The sequence below is a fragment of the Ciona intestinalis genome, unplaced genomic scaffold (genome assembly GCF_000224145.3).
Source record: "Ciona intestinalis unplaced genomic scaffold, KH HT000043.2, whole genome shotgun sequence".
NCBI lineage: Eukaryota > Metazoa > Chordata > Ascidiacea > Phlebobranchia > Cionidae > Ciona > Ciona intestinalis.
The window spans coordinates 53,388-69,787 of record NW_004190365.2 but is presented as its reverse complement, the minus strand read 5'-3'; the positions used below and the strand labels follow the sequence as shown (position 1 = coordinate 69,787).

The 16,400-nt window shown below is 36.2% G+C and overlaps 3 protein-coding genes and 1 long non-coding RNA gene across 8 annotated transcripts in view; 3 read left to right on the top strand and 1 right to left on the bottom strand.

Annotated features, from left to right (window-relative positions):
• LOC100176953 (pleckstrin homology domain-containing family A member 2) overlaps nt 1-5,254 on the top strand; it is an 11,308-nt gene extending 6,054 nt beyond the window's left edge. Inside the window, exons 7-10 of one of the 3 annotated variants that reach the window (XM_018815187.2) lie at nt 599-721; nt 1,354-1,440; nt 2,602-2,668; nt 3,839-4,161. In XM_018815187.2, the coding sequence (XP_018670732.1) occupies nt 599-721; nt 1,354-1,440; nt 2,602-2,668; nt 3,839-3,855 (294 nt within the window). In that variant the 3' untranslated portion in view covers nt 3,856-4,161. Of the gene's footprint in view, nt 1-598; nt 722-1,353; nt 1,441-2,563; nt 2,669-3,838 lie in introns of all 3 variants that reach the window. The other 2 variants (XM_026837982.1, XM_026837981.1) reach the window with 2 other exon arrangements.
• Nucleotides 5,123-6,752, bottom strand: LOC108950189. Its single transcript, XR_001975112.2, has 3 exons — nt 6,519-6,752; nt 6,298-6,458; nt 5,123-5,638 (listed from the first exon to the last, which is right to left on the bottom strand). It is a non-coding gene; the product is annotated as an uncharacterized LOC108950189 (long non-coding RNA).
• Nucleotides 6,753-6,763: 11 nt separating this feature from the next.
• Nucleotides 6,764-7,835, top strand: LOC100180701 (SAP domain-containing ribonucleoprotein). Its single transcript, XM_002126672.5, has one exon. It carries the CDS (start codon nt 6,888-6,890, stop codon nt 7,533-7,535), a length of 648 nt encoding a protein of 215 aa, XP_002126708.1. The 5' UTR covers nt 6,764-6,887; the 3' UTR covers nt 7,536-7,835.
• Nucleotides 7,821-16,066, top strand: LOC100183053 (stress-induced-phosphoprotein 1). Of its 3 annotated transcripts, none has more exons than XR_003396646.1 (20): nt 7,821-7,926; nt 8,148-8,239; nt 8,462-8,567; nt 8,790-8,888; nt 9,404-9,483; nt 9,572-9,655; nt 9,714-9,821; nt 10,224-10,339; nt 10,566-10,584; nt 10,864-10,980; nt 11,686-11,882; nt 12,261-12,351; nt 12,616-12,720; nt 13,211-13,321; nt 13,634-13,722; nt 14,114-14,291; nt 14,616-14,733; nt 14,934-14,993; nt 15,327-15,383; nt 15,771-16,000. XR_003396646.1 is itself a non-coding variant. In XM_002126697.4 (20 exons), the coding sequence occupies exons 1-20, from the start codon at nt 7,869-7,871 to the stop codon at nt 15,898-15,900; spliced, it is 1,986 nt and encodes a 661-aa protein (XP_002126733.1). In that variant the 5' UTR covers nt 7,821-7,868; the 3' UTR covers nt 15,901-16,066. The 3 variants fall into 3 exon arrangements, 2 of the variants coding, with proteins under 2 accessions (XP_002126733.1, XP_026693780.1); XM_002126697.4 differs by having other exon boundaries at nt 14,645-14,733; nt 15,771-16,066; XM_026837979.1 differs by having other exon boundaries at nt 7,866-7,926; nt 8,790-8,904; nt 14,645-14,733.
• The last annotated feature ends 334 nt before the right edge of the window (nt 16,067-16,400 follow it).

Sequence of the window (16,400 nt, the reverse complement as noted above, 5' to 3'; positions counted from 1 at the left end):
CTTGTAATCGGGCACGAGGTGTATGAAACAGTACACCCGTGTTATAACGACTGTCGTTGCCCCGCCATGCGAGGATAAATAAGTTACATACGTGGTAACTTGTAAGCGGGCACGATGTGTATGAAACAGAACACCCGTGTTATTACGACTGTCGTTGCCCCGCCATGCGAGGATAAATAAGTTACAAACGTGGTAACTCCTAAGCTGGCACGAGGTGTATAAAACAGAACACCCGTGTTATAAGAACTGTCGTTGCCCCGCCATACGAGGATAAATAAGTTACAAACGTGGTAACTCCTAAGCTGGCACAGGGTGTATAAAACAGAACACCCGTGTTATAACGACAGTCATTGCCCCGCCATGTGAGGATAAATAAGTTACAAACGTGGTAACTCCTAAGCTGGCACGAGGTGTATAAAACAGAACACCCGAGGTAAAACGACTGTCGTTGCCCCGCCATGCGAGGATAAATAAGTTACATATGTGGTAACTTGTAAGCGGGCACGATGTGTATGAAACAGAACACCTGTGTTACAACGACTGTCGTTGCATAGTGACACGAGAATAAATAAGTTACATTCAACCTTCCCACCCCCAGGACAAGGAGCCAATACGTAGCATCCCCATCAACGAAATCCTCGCTGCTCGAGCCGAAGATGAAATGAAACCTCGGGATAATTTGTTACTTCTCGCTACGACTGATAAGATATATTATATACAGGTGAGTGGGTTGTGGGCAACACTGGTAAACATAGGAAACCTCATTTAATAATTTTGATCATGATAAAATATATTGGGGTGTGGTTGTTAAAATTGTGACATCTGGGTCGTCATCAAACTAGGCATCGTGTATTTGTTGGTATTTTTTGAAAATAACATTTACTTTGTTTAAATGAGTGGATAGCATATACACAGTTTAGGGTTGGGGTGTTTACTATTGTTAATTTAGGCATTATGGTGTTTTAGTAAACCAGGGGGGGAATTCTCGTTGGTAAATGTGTTTGTAAACATTAATATAATGCATTACATTCACATGATTGCCTGGGTTTTAGGCATGAACTATGTTCACCTAAGCTTATGTATATAATATATATTGTAACACGCAGCATATATTTAGTTTAGTGTAAACATAAATATCTATGTGTTAACAAGTCATGTCTATTATGACATCATAGTTTTAATATGACTCACAATGTAAATTCTAAACCTAACAATTTAAATTAACTCACAATTAACGATTGTTGTTAATTTGACGCACATTGCTTAAGTACCTGATTGTTAGAGGAAGTGATGTCACAATGCATCCCTTGTATCATAACAAAGCTTATCATAATAGTAATTATGATGTCATAGGCGGAAACAGAAGACGACATGTATGAATGGGTCGATGCTTTCTGCAACGCCATCAACATTAATAGAGTGCAGAGTCAGAAGAAAAAGGTGAGATTGTTGTGTGGTAATGACCATTATGATGTCATAATGGATAATCCCGCCAAAACTTCAATACAAAGATTTTTTGGCGAATTCTAAAATTTTTGTTTAATTTCTCATTTTGATTTTTCGTTACTTTCCTTTAAATGTAATATTAAACATTATGATGTCATAAAAGTTTGCAATCTACAAGATATCCACTCAGCGTTTCAACTTAACCCAGCTATTGTTACACAAGGTGTGGCAAAATGTTTTTACTAATTTGGAATCGGTAAAATATTCACACAAAGTCACGATGAAACATTGTATATTAAGGTGACAACCAACCATAGGAAACTAGTTTCGCTTTGTAAAACAAACTTAACAGTTTAAACAAACATGTTGTGCAAACTTTCACCCAAGTTCTTATGAAACGTTGTTTGAATTACAGTGAAATATTATCTCGGCACAAATATAAGGTTTTAACTTTATTGTATAAAGTTTTTTATAGTTACATAAAAGCTCCTATTTGCATTTAATGTAAAATTGTAAAGAATTTCTTTTTCTAAAGTTTAACAGCCATACTTTTTAACAATTGCTTTTTCATGTATTTTATCATTGTTATAGCGACCGTTGTTTTGCTGTTAACTCCCATTTCTTCACCATGTTAATTAAACCAAAAAATATAATACAGCAGAAGCTCATGTCATGATGCGATGGGAATTTGTTATGTGGGACTAAACAATGCCATTGTCTTGTAACAATTAACGTAACATAATTTAATTAAACATTTTAATTAGAATAATTAAGATCATATCATTATTAAATGAACGCATAAATATTGGCTAAAGTATTGCTGTTATACTTTATAAGAAGAAACTCACAGTAGGTCGCAAATATTAAATCAAAGTAGTAAAGAAATTGGAATTATCGGCAAAACAACATTCGTTATAACACGCCAAGGATAAAATAAATGGAAAAACATTTGGTTAAAAAACGTGGCTCGTAAACCTTATAAGAAGCAACTCATTGCAAATATTTAATTAACAATACTTGTTTATGCTTGTAATAAACATAGTATATGACATCATAATGTATGATATTACAACAAACACTTTCCATAGACATCTTATATAATTTATGTTCATTGTAGCGTGGCATGCGTTACGTTGATTTTATGTTGTGCCTCAGGTTTCTAAATCAAACTCATTTGGAAGTAAAGTAAAAACAAGATTGCAACCATGGTTGCCCGACGCAGGTGTGTTTGATTCTTCATTTCATGCATGCGTGGTTTGTGGTTGTTTGTGTCAAGTGGTATATATGGGTGAGGTCTTTTGGAGGCATCGGGCCTGGGATTTAGGTTCGCTGTTTATCCCGATACCAAGTTCCGACTTGTTCCTGCTACCGTTGTAGGCGTATGTGTCTTTGGGCAAGACATTTTACAACAATTGCTCCAACCCGGTGGTCACTAATGGGTGTTGGGGTAATGGACCAACTCTGGCCTAAATCGCTGTAGGACCTCACCCATATAGAATGAAATTATTAAAATACTTAATTATGACATCACAATCCACTTTATAAAACATAATTCCACACTATGACATCACAAACACAATTATCTGCTCATCATCAAATAATTTGTTTAAGTTTTTTATTCTTTATATTTGTTGCACGTCGGTTTACCTTATAAATTTTAATTTGTTGTATTTCCTTTATTTGTTTACACAGTACAGTATAGTGTAGTATATATGTGTGTGGGAGTTTTATATTAACGTAAAATAATAATATTGTAATTTAAATATAGATATTACATAACTTTGAGATATTTTGAATGTGAGTTATTTCATAACTTAAATACATTTTTATATAGATAGTTTAAACTTAAGAAAATTATATATATATATATATATATATATATATATATATATATATATATGTGTTATAACTTGTTTTTACACAAGTTACCACAGTAAGCCTTAAACCCGTTACCCTCTAATTCACCATATTTCTATAAACAACAACTTTATTCTAATATTTCATTATCCTTAAACAACTAACTACGTTCCTTAAACCCAAATATAAAGTGGATTTGCAAAAGAAACTTTTGCTGCTAAAGTACCAGGCATGTTTAAAAAACCATTAATTAAATTTCCACTTTAATGTTTCACCTAAGCATGCGTTTAATGTTATTCATATTAACATCAACTTTTGCATTTAATTATAAATATTAACATCATAATTATTGTAACAAACCACATGCTGTACATAGAAATAACATAATCATTCTCTAAGATCTCTATCCTAACATTTAACCTGAGATTTCTATGTTAGCATCTAATATTCCCGAAACTTATAAAATCTCCATTCTAAAAAAATATCTGAAACTTTTAACATGATTTCTATTCTAACTCGGCATGCTTTCCACTAGGGGTCACGCATGAGTAAAAAGCTGAGCATAATTGTGGACCCCCGCACCCTCCCTTACCCCACCCTTGCATCCCCCTTATCCCAAAGCACAAGCAACCTCATCCCTATCGTCCCAACCCTCCACCACCCAACATCCCAGGTCATCGATCATGACAACTTCGTCCTCGGACGGTCCGACTCCACCATAGACACACAATACTTGGGCGAGAGCGAGCACTCGGTGGCATCCATCCCGCCCTACAGCAGCTCACAGGAAAGCATCAATAGTAAAAGTACAGAGTCCGTACATAAACTTGTCATCGCTGATAAAGTTGAAAATAAGCCGAAAAAAACGCACCGTCGAGCTGAATCCGAGGTTACATACTTACCCACCCATACAGTGGAGTCAGCTACAAGTCGTATCCACACCGGGAAGAAATATAAACCAGGGTTGTCACTCGATGACGAGGATATCCTGCCACGACCTGAAGTTCGGTTCAAAGGTCACGGAGATGGTAATGTGATGTCTATGGAAAGTCAAAACCATCCCATGCTGAAGAAATCGTTGTCAGGTTCGTCGAGCAAGTCGGCCAATTACGTCGTGAACAACCTCGACCCCATTGTCGATGTTCGAGCTGCTGTCAAACCGAGCACGGTGAAAAAAAAGAAAAACCCGGGAATCTTGTTTTCGCTGAACACCATGCTCACGAGGAAAGCCGATAAAATGAATAAAAACTCAAAGAAAAACTCCTAAGTAGTCCGCTGATGACATCACAGAGCATGACTTGACAGTTAAATGATGAGTAAGCAAATATTTGAGATGGTGGGACGACAGTACGTATTTCTATGCGACCATATTTGGTGAATTTGTATTTTTATTACTCCAGATATTTTTGCACTTGGCGCAATTTTTTTATCCTCTTATTACGAGGTGCATAGCCTTGTGCGTCACAAATACTATTGTGATGTCATACATGATTAATTATTTGAGGATTTTTCCAGTAAAATAATTTTATTATTTTTGTTTTAGTTGAAATTTTAACACGCTGCCGTTATTTTGAGCTACACTGTATTATAGATACCTGGTAGCTGACAATGGATATAATTTAATATTTTTTTCAAAATTGTTTTTTCAAAGTTTTCAAAATTGCAATACATTTACATTTTTACCAAGTTATTGTAAAATTCAAATATTTGGGTTGAAAATTTTTAACAATTTTTAAAAATGTAAAGTTTGTAAAATATTTTACTAAAACTTTTTATTTAATTTGTTTGTTTTAGCTTTGAAATAACTCTGTGTGCAATGTTTAACTTAAACATTGGAATTTAACTTTTATTTGAAAGTTACTTCAGTCTGAACATTGTGATTTACGCAAAAACTTTTTGCTCCATAATCCAAACTTGTGCAATCAACAATAAACATTGTGGTAAAACTAAACTATTTGATCGTTTTTACGTCACCAACTTCACTTTGATGCGTAAAACATGAATTTGCTGCATCTGTTTCATGGAAAAAACACGCAGGGTTTGCTGGATCAAACATAGTAGTCCATATATATATATGATATGATTTTTACATTTTTGACTTCAGACATCACTAAAGAAAGTTTTAGTTTGAGATAAAAATCGTATCATGGGCTGTCATGTTGTATTGAAACTGTATAGAAAGTCTGTGTAATTTTGGTTTGCATCAAATTAGTTGAAAAAATTAAACATAGACGACATCATGGTCGTTTCCCTAGCAACCTATTGTTGAAGCTCTGGTTGACGTCATCAGGAAAATCTGGACACTTTGTGACGTCACCATAAGCGATTCTGGACCCTGAACAAATGTGAATGAATGTAACTTATTTATCCTCGCATGGCGGGCAAGGACAGCCGTTATAACACGGGTGTTTCGTTTCATACACCTCGTGCCCGCTTACAAGTTACCACAAATGTAACTTATTTATCCTCACGTGGCGGGGCAAGGACAGCCGTTATAACACAGGTGTTCTGTTTCATACACCTTGTGCCCGCTTACGAGTTACCACGTATGTAACTTATTTATCCTCGCATGGCGGGGCAAGGACAGCCGTTATAACACGGGTGTTCTGTTCCATACACCTTGTGCCCGCTTACGAGTTACCACGTATGTAACTTATTTATCCTCGCATGGCGGGGCAAGGACAGCCGTTATAACACGGGTGTTCTGTTCCATACACCTTGTGCCCGCTTACGAGTTACCACGTATGTAACTTATTTATCCTCGCATGGCGGGGCAAGGACAGCCGTTATAACACAGGTGTTCTGTTTCATACACCTCGTGCTCGCTCACAAGTTACCACGTATGTAATTTGGTGGGTGATTGTTTTTATATGTGATAATTTGGACAACCCACTAGTGATAGTGACCACTGACCAGCACTGGGTTGAAGCAATTGTCGTTATACGCCCGTAATAGTGGCAGCTTCGCGCTTCGAACCCATATTAAAATTTGTACCGTTAAACGTGTTTGAATATTTTCGTTGAACATTCGGTTTCGGAACTGGAATTGGACGTCGTTCGATTGGAAGCAACAAATATTCTTTGTGACGTTTCTTTTTGTGTGATTCTAGTATTCCCACGTGACCAACGAAGGCGTTTTGTTTCATTTGTTCGATCCTGGGGTAAAGTTATTAGAAATTTTAAAACAAGTTTGGTAAAAATGCTGTTTTTTTGTACATTTTGTCGACGATTTGCGTCTTCATGGCGTTCTTGAATTCTCGATTGTTTAATTACGTCATTAATACGTAACAAACAGAACATAGACACGTGAATATGTTAGTAAACTATTGGGGTGTTAAATATAATTAATAAATGGTTAATTAAATAAATAAATTGAATCACACCCCGATAAACAATTAATTTAATACGATGTCAAACTCATGCCTGGCAGATGGTGGCGGTAGATAGCTTTGCAGCAATTTGGTTTCCAACGAGACTTGAGGTTTTTGTTGTTTAAAATATTTACGGAAATTAATTGAAATAAAAAGCTGATTTTAAAACAAATTTTCAAGTTTATTGAAGGACAATTAAGAAATCTAATTGATCATGGCGACCGAAGAGGAATATGTGTTGGATTTAAATAAAATGAAAATCGCGGATTTGAAGCGAGAGCTGAAGATTCGAAGCCTTCCGGTTTCCGGGAATAAACAGGAGTTGATTCTGAGGTTGGAGCAATATTTGGAGGAGCATGAAGGAGCGGAGGTGGAGGATGATGACGCCATCTTGGAGGAGGAGGAAGAGGAAGTGAAACATCCGGAACCTGAGGCTGAAGATGGGGTGGAAGAGAGTGCTGAGGTAAAGGAAGAAGAAGGCATTGTGGAAGAAAAAAAGGAAGAAGGAGGGGAGGAAGAAGAGAAGCCCGTTGCCGTGGTTACCAAGGATATGTCTGAGGAAGAGAAGAGAGAAGCAAGAGCGAAGAAGTTTGGATTAAAGACGAATGAATTGTCGGACACAGATCGTTTGTCGAATCGGTCGAAAAGGTTCGGAACCGGGGATGTTTCTAAGATTAGTAAGGAAGCTGTAAACCCGGATAAGTTGCGGTCCCGAGCTGAGAGGTTTGGGACCGTGGTTTCGGACGTTTTAGTAAAAACTGAAACTGAGGAAAAAAAGAGAAAAAGGCAAGAACGTTTTGGCGTAAATGATGTTTCAGATATTAAGAAGAAGCGAGCTGAACGATTTGGAATAATCGCTTGAAACTTTAAAAAAAACAATTTTATCAAATTATTTGTTAAACCAACGAGAGCTTGGTAATTGTGATGTCATCCATGCCCTTATTTGGCAATCGCTTAGTTTTAAACCCAAGTTATTTTAACATTACTTCGTTAAGTTTTGTTTTATCAACAACTAACTTTAAACGTTTGAAGCAATGTCTGTTTTTATTCAATTTCAAAATCTGCGAAATTTCAATCATACTCTAGCAAAAGTTAATAGTTACATAGAAATAACTTACCAGGCGGTGAAACATAGATATCATAAAAATGTGTTTTTCGTAGATAATAAGATTTGTGCCATAATAGCAAATTGAATATGGACGACACTTATATATCTAAGTTGGAAGCTTATAGAATTCTACATTTGCCCGAGGGTGAGGAATATAAACATAAATTTATTTCATTTATCTTCGAACACGATAATGAAGATCATAAAAAAAACAATTGTAAAACACGATATGGGTAAAACGAATTGAGAAAAAGCGTCAAATAAAAGCGTGGTTGCTAAACCCAATGTACCAAAAACTGTTGGCATCATCAGTGCTTGTAAAAGACTGAGTAGACTCCTTTAATATAATGAGTCTATACTTTACAGGTGCTGATGAAAGTCAAATCAAAGTAGCTTACAGACACCTTGCATTGTCGTATCATCCGGATAAACATGAAGATTCAAGCCATGCTACTGAGGTGAGAGAGGTTCATTATATAGGGGAGTGGGTACGGGTTCGAGGCTCGATGCTGCTACCATTGTGGGCGTATGTGTCCTTAGACAAGACACTTTATAACATAATATCCTGTTTGGCAGACAAAATGACGATCCAAGATTACTAAACAAACAATTATCTCTTTCACATTTATAATACACATGGTAGCAACAACATCTACACATATTTAACCCACTTTTCACAGATGTTCCAAAAAGTAAGCATGGCGTACAAAAGGTTAACCGAACCCGACGCTGAGGATTATTCAACAGCGTTCGCAAATTTCTTCCGTAGATATCCCACCGTTTCAGGTGAGGGGGTTTGTTGGGTGGTTTGTGTGGGAATTATCCCGGGTTGTTGACTGGTAGTTTATGCTTTGTGTCTAGAATTAAAATAGTTTAAGAATCGCCCACAAAGTTACATACGTCATAACTCCTAATCGTGCACGAGGTGTATGAAACAGAACACCCGTGTTATAACGACCGATAGTTACCATCTCCCCATAATAAACAACTTACACCCATCCACCACAGTGAGTATTATGCAAGATAACGAGTTGATACGGGTCGGGTTGTCAAGCTCTGATGACGAAGAAGTTTGCTCCAGGAATTGTCGAGATTGCCACAAGAAACGTGAGTACTTTGGATGGTTTGCTCTTATTCTCCTAATCCCTTATTCTGTTTTATTTTCGTAGCGACACTTTTGGTATAAAAACCTCTTATTCTTTTAGGTTTGTTTGATGAAGATGTCTTCCACATTTCATAATTAGTTAATTGCTTTGCTGTATTTTCTGCCCTTTATAAAGGCCCTCATAATTTTCTACAATTAGTTTAATGTTTTCCCCTTATGTGGTCCCGTTTTTATAACAACTGTCATTACCCCACCACACGAGAATAAATAAGTTTTACCCACCACACGAGAATAAATAAGTTTTACCCACCACACGAGAATAAATAAGTTTTACCCACCCACACGAGAATAAATAAGTTTTACCCACCCACACGAGAATAAATAAGTTTTACCCACCCACACGAGAATAAATAAGTTTTACCCACCACACGAGAATAAATAAGTTTTACCCACCACACGAGAATAAATAAGTTTTACCCACCACACGAGAATAAATAAGTTTTACCCACCCACACAGGGGGTTATCGAAAATCTCGCATCAAACGTGAAGCGTCGGAAGAAATTACTGATCCCAAGGTTTTGGAGGCCAAACAACAGGTAACTTGCAATCGGGTTTCTATGGTATAAGTATGTTTTATATGGTATTTATATGATTTCTATGGTATTTATATGATTTCTATGTTAGATTGCGGATAAAATTGCTGAAGAATTAATTAAAGTTGAAAATCAAGAAAAACAAAAAGCGAATCAAAAACGAGAAAAAAGAATGGTTTGTTCAATTGTTTGTGATGCCTTGTAGTATGATAATGCTCATTATGACATCACAGAGGCAAAAAAAGAAGAAAAAAGAAAAATTGCAAAGTGAAAATAATTTAGTTGAAAATAATTTGAAAGAAAATGAATTGAATGAAGTTTGTGCGAAGGGAGACGAAAAAGTAAAGTTTTGTTGAATATTTATTTCCGATTTTGAATCTTTTAGTATCTTAACATTATTCTTCCTTATGTAAGGGTGGGGTCCTATGGTGTGGCACGACATGGGACCTGGGATTTAGGTCTATTACCCCAACACCCAAGAATATAAATGAAAATATTATTTTATATTGACAGAGTGTTCTGTTTATTATGTGTGAGGCCCCCCAAGTTTTGTAATATAAATCAGAGTTGGTGACCGTTGGCATGTCTGGCCCCGTCTGGCCCCCAATTGGCACGTCTGGCTCTTGAGTGTGCTCAAGAATATACACGGCCACAATAGCGACAACTTTAATATTTGGTATAAACCATGGATGGGTCAATAACAGCAACATGAAGCATTATTTATATTTGTTTATTGTTCCCAGGATATAGTAAATAATTCAAGTTTAAAAGAAGCGAAACATTCGAATGGTTATCATAAGTCGAGCGGTCATATACCACATGAGGGAGATAAAGAGGTTAATAAAAAAAATTCACCAAAGTAAGTTTTGATGTTTTAGGAATTCGATTAATTTTTGTTCAATTTTGATAAATATTATTAAAACTTATTTTTCATAAAAATTTTATTTAATAAAAATAAACTTAAAATTTTTAAACTATATTATGTCTATGTTATATATACTTTATATGTTATGTCTATGTTATATATACTTTATATGTTATGTCTAGTGCAACAACAATAATTTATTTATGTTTTCTTCATTTAGATCTTCAAGTGATTCTGACGTGAGTTTGAATTGATTTTGGTAAAGTTTGTAAGTTTTGGTTTGGGTGGGCAAACTTGGGTTAAAACTATTAGTTGCTTGGAGGATTTTCCGGCAAAAGTTAATAACACAAATAAAATAAATAAGCTTCACGTAGATTGTTTAAATATTTTTTTAAATTATATATGTCTTCTTTTTCATTTGTAAGTTACATTTTTTTTCGATATAATTTTACAAAGCTGTTTCATTTCCACATTGTTGAAACATCTCTTGATTCAAATAAATAAAACTATTTTTCCAGGAACCTGAATGGGACGAACACAGCGCGTTTTTTTCCAAAGTTGCCAAAATAAAAGTGAAACCCACCCCTAAGGTGGTTCCAGCGAGCCCGGTTAAAAAATCTGAGAAAATTATTGAGGTAAGTAGTGCGTGGTAGATTGTTTTGTTAAACTTTATATTTATTACATGTTTCCGGTTACCACGGGTTAACATCATGATAATTATAATTGGAATAAAAGATCATATTCGATGAACATAGCAAAGATATGGAAAATAAGGTTCAAAGATGAAATATCTATAAAGTTTTTTAAAAACATATATATTTATACTTTGTTTTGTACTTTTATATAAAGTAAATGGAATATAAGTTTCAAACATATTCCTTAGATATCAAAATATTGATTTTGAAACCAGTAATAGTCGAAATATTTAACGGACACTCGTGGTTCCCCCTGGCCGGTTTCCGGGGATTCCCCCATAAAACTGTCAGGGGAATTTCTACAGGTGTTTCTGTCATTGTTTAAACACAATGACCTTTATTTCTTAACAATAAACGAAGGTGAATGATTAATCTTTATTTGTTGAAAATTTAATTAAATTTGTCAAAAACAAATAAACTGATAATTGAAACAAAGAATAGAACGTTCATGCTTATTATATCATATAAGTAACCACAAACGTTTCGACCAATAAATAAATCTCTGGATTCTAGTTTTAATTTTTACATTTCAATTTCTTTTGACATCAATAAAGATGGTTTTAGCATTTTAAATGCTTAAAAGTGAAGACAATTCTGTCGTATTTACTTCGTTTATATTAAGACCGAAAACAATGTTCTTCACAGGAGACGGAGGAGCAGAAAAAAGAACGATTAATTTTAAAATCCCGTCAACTGGCTATGAATGGTAACGACCGTGCAGCTGAGGGTCGGTTTAATGACGCGGTGAATTTATTCACGCAAGCAATACAACTACACGGGGTTGACCATCGATATTACGGCAATCGGTCGTATTGCTATGATAGATTGGGATTGTTTCAGAGGTTTGTTTAGAATGTTGTGTATAATAAGAATATCTTCTAATATATCATCTGTTTTGCCTTTCTATTGATCATTATTAACACCCAACATCCCTAATCTAACAATGAGAACAATCACACTTACTTCATAGGTTGTGGATGTTTTGTGCGATGTCGTATCTTTTTGTGTAATGTCTTCAATACATCATTTTAAAAACCATTCATAACCCTCACACCCAGTCCATCCTATTATTCTATATGGGTGAGGTCCTTGTAAAGAGAAAGACTTTTTCCCATTACCCCAACACCCAAACAGCTTATGCGTGTCTTTGCATCCAGTGTCCCTCCATACACGTCATCCACACCATGGTATACTGATAATATAAACCCCTTCCACCACAGAGCATTGGATGACGCAACCACCGCTGTTCGACTGAATCGTGATTGGCCGAAAGCTTATTTTCGTAAGGGGAGGGCACTGTGCGGGTTGAAGGTGCGTGCTGCGTGTTGATCATGCGGATATAATTTATTTACCCACAAGCGGCAACGACAGTTGTTAGAACACAAGTGATCTGTTTTATACGCCTCGTGCCCGATTGTTTTTCTGTTTGGCTGGTAGTTTAGACACCCATTAGCATTTCTTGCACGAGGACACATACGCCCGCAATGGTAGCAGTTCCGAGACTTGAACCCATAACCTCTTGCGACAACTGTTACCATGACATGAAGTGTATGCATATAACCTCCCTCCCCACAGAGATACACAGAAGCTGAGGAAATGTTTCACAAAGTTTTACAACTTGATAAACATTGTAATGAAGCTAGAGATGAACTTCATCAAGCCAGGATTTGGCAACTTGTTGTGAGTGTTGGGTGTTTGGGGGGTTGTGAGTGTTGGGTGTTTGGGGGGTTGGGGGTGTTTGGGAGGTTGGGGGCTTCTTATGCTTAATCCTATTCCATGGTGCTGGGCTTATACAATGGCTATGCTTGTTTGTATAGACAAAGTAGGGCTGGTCCAGGTTAAAATTAACATTGCAATGACACACCAAGCTCCCCCAACATCCAGCTATGCTTGTTTGCATATCACCTACTGGTTTTAAAAACTAAAGAAATATTTTACAAAAAAGCTGCAAAACATGGTTGAATCTCAAATGTACCGACCAAGTGTTTTAGTTTAAGAAAATTTTATGGGAAGGTAAATTACCATTAGATAAATAACAATTGCTGTAATTTGTTGGGGTGCTAAAACACATTTCCAAGGTTAATGTCACCCATGTTTCAAAAGTAGTGTGACATACCACACAATCCCTCCAGGCCCCCAATGACCCCCACTAACCCCCCCCCCCTGACAGGACATGGGATTCTCCCGACAATTATGCGAAGTAGCGCTACGTAAACACGGTGGTGTGGAAAAAGCTTTGGAAGATTTATTGAGTGGAGTGTTGAATGAAACTTCGTTGAAGGTAAATAATGTTTCTATGTTTAAGTATATTGTGTATGTTGTTTCTATGTTTAGTTATATTGAGGTTATATTGCTTCATAAAAACATAGGTTTACGATCGGGTGTTACGAAATATTTAACAAACAACAATCCAAGCTCAACAAATAGTTGGCTGTTAAAGAAATTTATATTTCGTCTAAAATGAAATCATTTTTTAAGATTTGGGTCGTGCTTATTGTCATGAACATGTCTATATGATCTCTATGATTTTTAAGGTTTTTATATAATATCTATGACTACAAGTATTTATATGATTTCTATGATTATATTATAGGATGTTTATGTTTCCGACGAAGAATCCGAAGAATTTTTTAAAAATGAAATAAAGTCGGAACCAACGAAAGAAGGAATGTATTCGTTGGTGTAAGTATTGTGATGTCATAATCTTATTTATCCTCGCGTGGCAACGAGTGTCTTGCCCAAGAACATGCCAACAAAGGCGGAAGCGAGCCTTGAACCCAAGAGTTTACTAACTTCTGTGGCAAGGCAACAAACAATCTTGTACAAATCTGTAAATATTCTTTGTTTGCTGCCAAATGGGACAAGAAATGATAAATGGAAATATGGAACATCTTATTCTAACCTATTATATATAAGTTTGAAACTTATATTGTAGGTGTAAGTGTCCTTGGACATTTAACGGCAATTGCTCCAACCCAGCGGTCAATTATGGGTTGTCTAAATTATCATTGGAAATAAAAAATGTATTGCAGTTTCATGTTCAAGCTATTTATTTTGCTACAAACCCTATTAGACACACCAACACATTATGGATCGGCGACATGAGTCCCGCGGTCACCGAACAAATGTTGAGTGAATACTTCAGTAAGTATGGGAATGTAGTTAGGATTGTAATGATGTTGACGAAAAGATGCGCGTTCGTTACGTTTGATACCGAGGGGGAGGCAAGGAAGGCAATACTTGCTAGCGATGTAAGTTTGTGGTTGTGTTCGTATGTAGGGTATATAACACTATGTACTGCCATGCTGTAGCAATACACTTGTTGACATGTAAGTTGGGTGTGTGCTTGTGGCTGCGTTTAACAACAATATTATAAGATCAAACTGCACCAATACACTTGTGGTTAACGTATAAGTCCTTATTCCAACAACTTTTTTTCTGCCGAATGTCCAAACTGCGCCAGTATAACAATTTTAGTCAGTAGTCTAATAAAGCTAATGCTAAATGTAATTGTCCCATTTTACCTTTAAGGCATATAACAAACTAACAATGTCCTAATAACTTGGGAACTGCAGTTTAAAAACTTGCATTCCTCCCCCACCAGTGCATTCAGATAAACAACACAATGTTGATTCTAAGATTCCCCGATAAAGCTTACAACAACAAACCTGTGAGATATCATGGCCCTCCAAGGTGAGTTGTAACACAAGCACACGGTGTTTACCACATATATATGTATGTGTTGTATGCCATGTACTTATTTATATATGTGTGTGTGTTGTGCCATTGCTTTTTATGTATTCTTCATTACACCCCTATCTGATAAACACCCACAAAAACTTGGGCCTTCTAAATATAATGTTCCCAGGATTTAAACAACTTCTCCATTCCAGGTTTTCGAATCGCAACGCTAATTCTGCTGCACCGGTGACCTCTGGAACAATACCAACAAAGTTAGTCTTTGTTTAATTTAAATAACTTTGTCTGTTTAGGTTATGATTCCGAAATATCATTCTCCACCAAATATATTGATAAAAGAGAAATTATTAATCATCCCGTCCTACTATATTTAATCTTCGCTAATGCACCATGCTGATATTGTTCTGCTATTCTAATATTCAAAATCTGGTGAGGTTCACGCGGTATCACCCTGGGTGTTGGGGTAATGGGCCAACTCTGGCCTAAATCCAAGGACCCATGGGACATGGCATGCTTCACTGTAGGACCTCGCCCATATAGAATAGAATATCCTTATTTTTTCCTTTATTAAACAGCTTATGTTTCAGGGTTCCCACCCGCACCACCTCCACCACCCTTGATAAAACCGGGGCAATACAAACAAAGTTAGTATTGCTATATTTTTCAAACTGTGCATTTCGAGATTCAATCTTGTTTTGTAAAATATTTTTTTAATACAAAGTTTCCTCCCCACCTAAATCAAGAAGACAATTCATAGTTATTGTTGCAATTGTAATTATTTTGGGTTTACTACTAAATGGAACGATAAAAAGGACTATCTTGCCCCAACCTACTATATTTACTGTATGTTATTTCGATCTTTTTAATATCTGCATCATGACATATTGGTTAGGGCGTCTGCCTCTTCAATGTAGAGGTTACGGGTTCGAGGCTCATCACTGACTATCATTGCCTCGCTACACAAGTGTCAAAGTTGCATTCAATATCCCTAAGTCTTTATTCCATATTTAAATACATTTTATTCATTCCAGGTTTCATACAGTGGCCCCTATAACATCGGGACGTCGTGAATGTTTCTTCTGGCGCAACCGTGGTTGTCAGTACGGGGATCAGTGCAGATATTTGCACATACCCCAAAACAAAGGGATCGAATTATCGTGATTTTAATTTCCGTGCTTTGCCTTAAAATGAGTGATTTTGTGCTTTTTGATAATTGTGAGAAATTTTAAAGTTTCAGTAAAAATATATTTCATCTATGGTAGTGGTTTATTTTTATGCAAAATAAACCAATTATGCTAAATAGTTGTGTTGTTTCAGGGAGTCTTAAACAACATAAAATTTATTGATCACTAATAGGTTGTCCAATTGCTAGTACACCCAAAAACAATCAACCACTAAGCTGCATACATGAATGAATGAATGAATGTAACTTACTTTATCCTCGCGTGGCCGGAAAACGACAGTCGTTATCACACGGGTTTAACACCTCGTGCCAGCTTACGAGTTACCATGTATGTTACTTTGTGGGTGGTTATTTAATTTGGGAATTTTTTCATTTTTTTATGTATGGCTGATAATTTGGACAAACCATTAGTGGCCACTGGGTTGGAGCAATTGTCGTCAAGTGTCTTGCCCAAGGACACATACGCCCACAATGGTAG

Bases quoted from the DNA above. Each gene is read 5' to 3' on its own strand.
- LOC100180701 (XM_002126672.5), top strand. From the start codon at position 6,888: ATGGCGACCGAAGAGGAATATGTGTTGGATTTAAATAAAATGAAAATC.
- LOC100183053 (XM_002126697.4), top strand. From the start codon at position 7,869: ATGGACGACACTTATATATCTAAGTTGGAAGCTTATAGAATTCTACAT. The intron at 11,883-12,260 runs GTTTGTTTAGAA...CTTCCACCACAG, and splicing joins AGATTGGGATTGTTTCAGAG to AGCATTGGATGACGCAACCA. The intron at 13,322-13,633 runs GTAAATAATGTT...ATTATATTATAG, and splicing joins TGAATGAAACTTCGTTGAAG to GATGTTTATGTTTCCGACGA.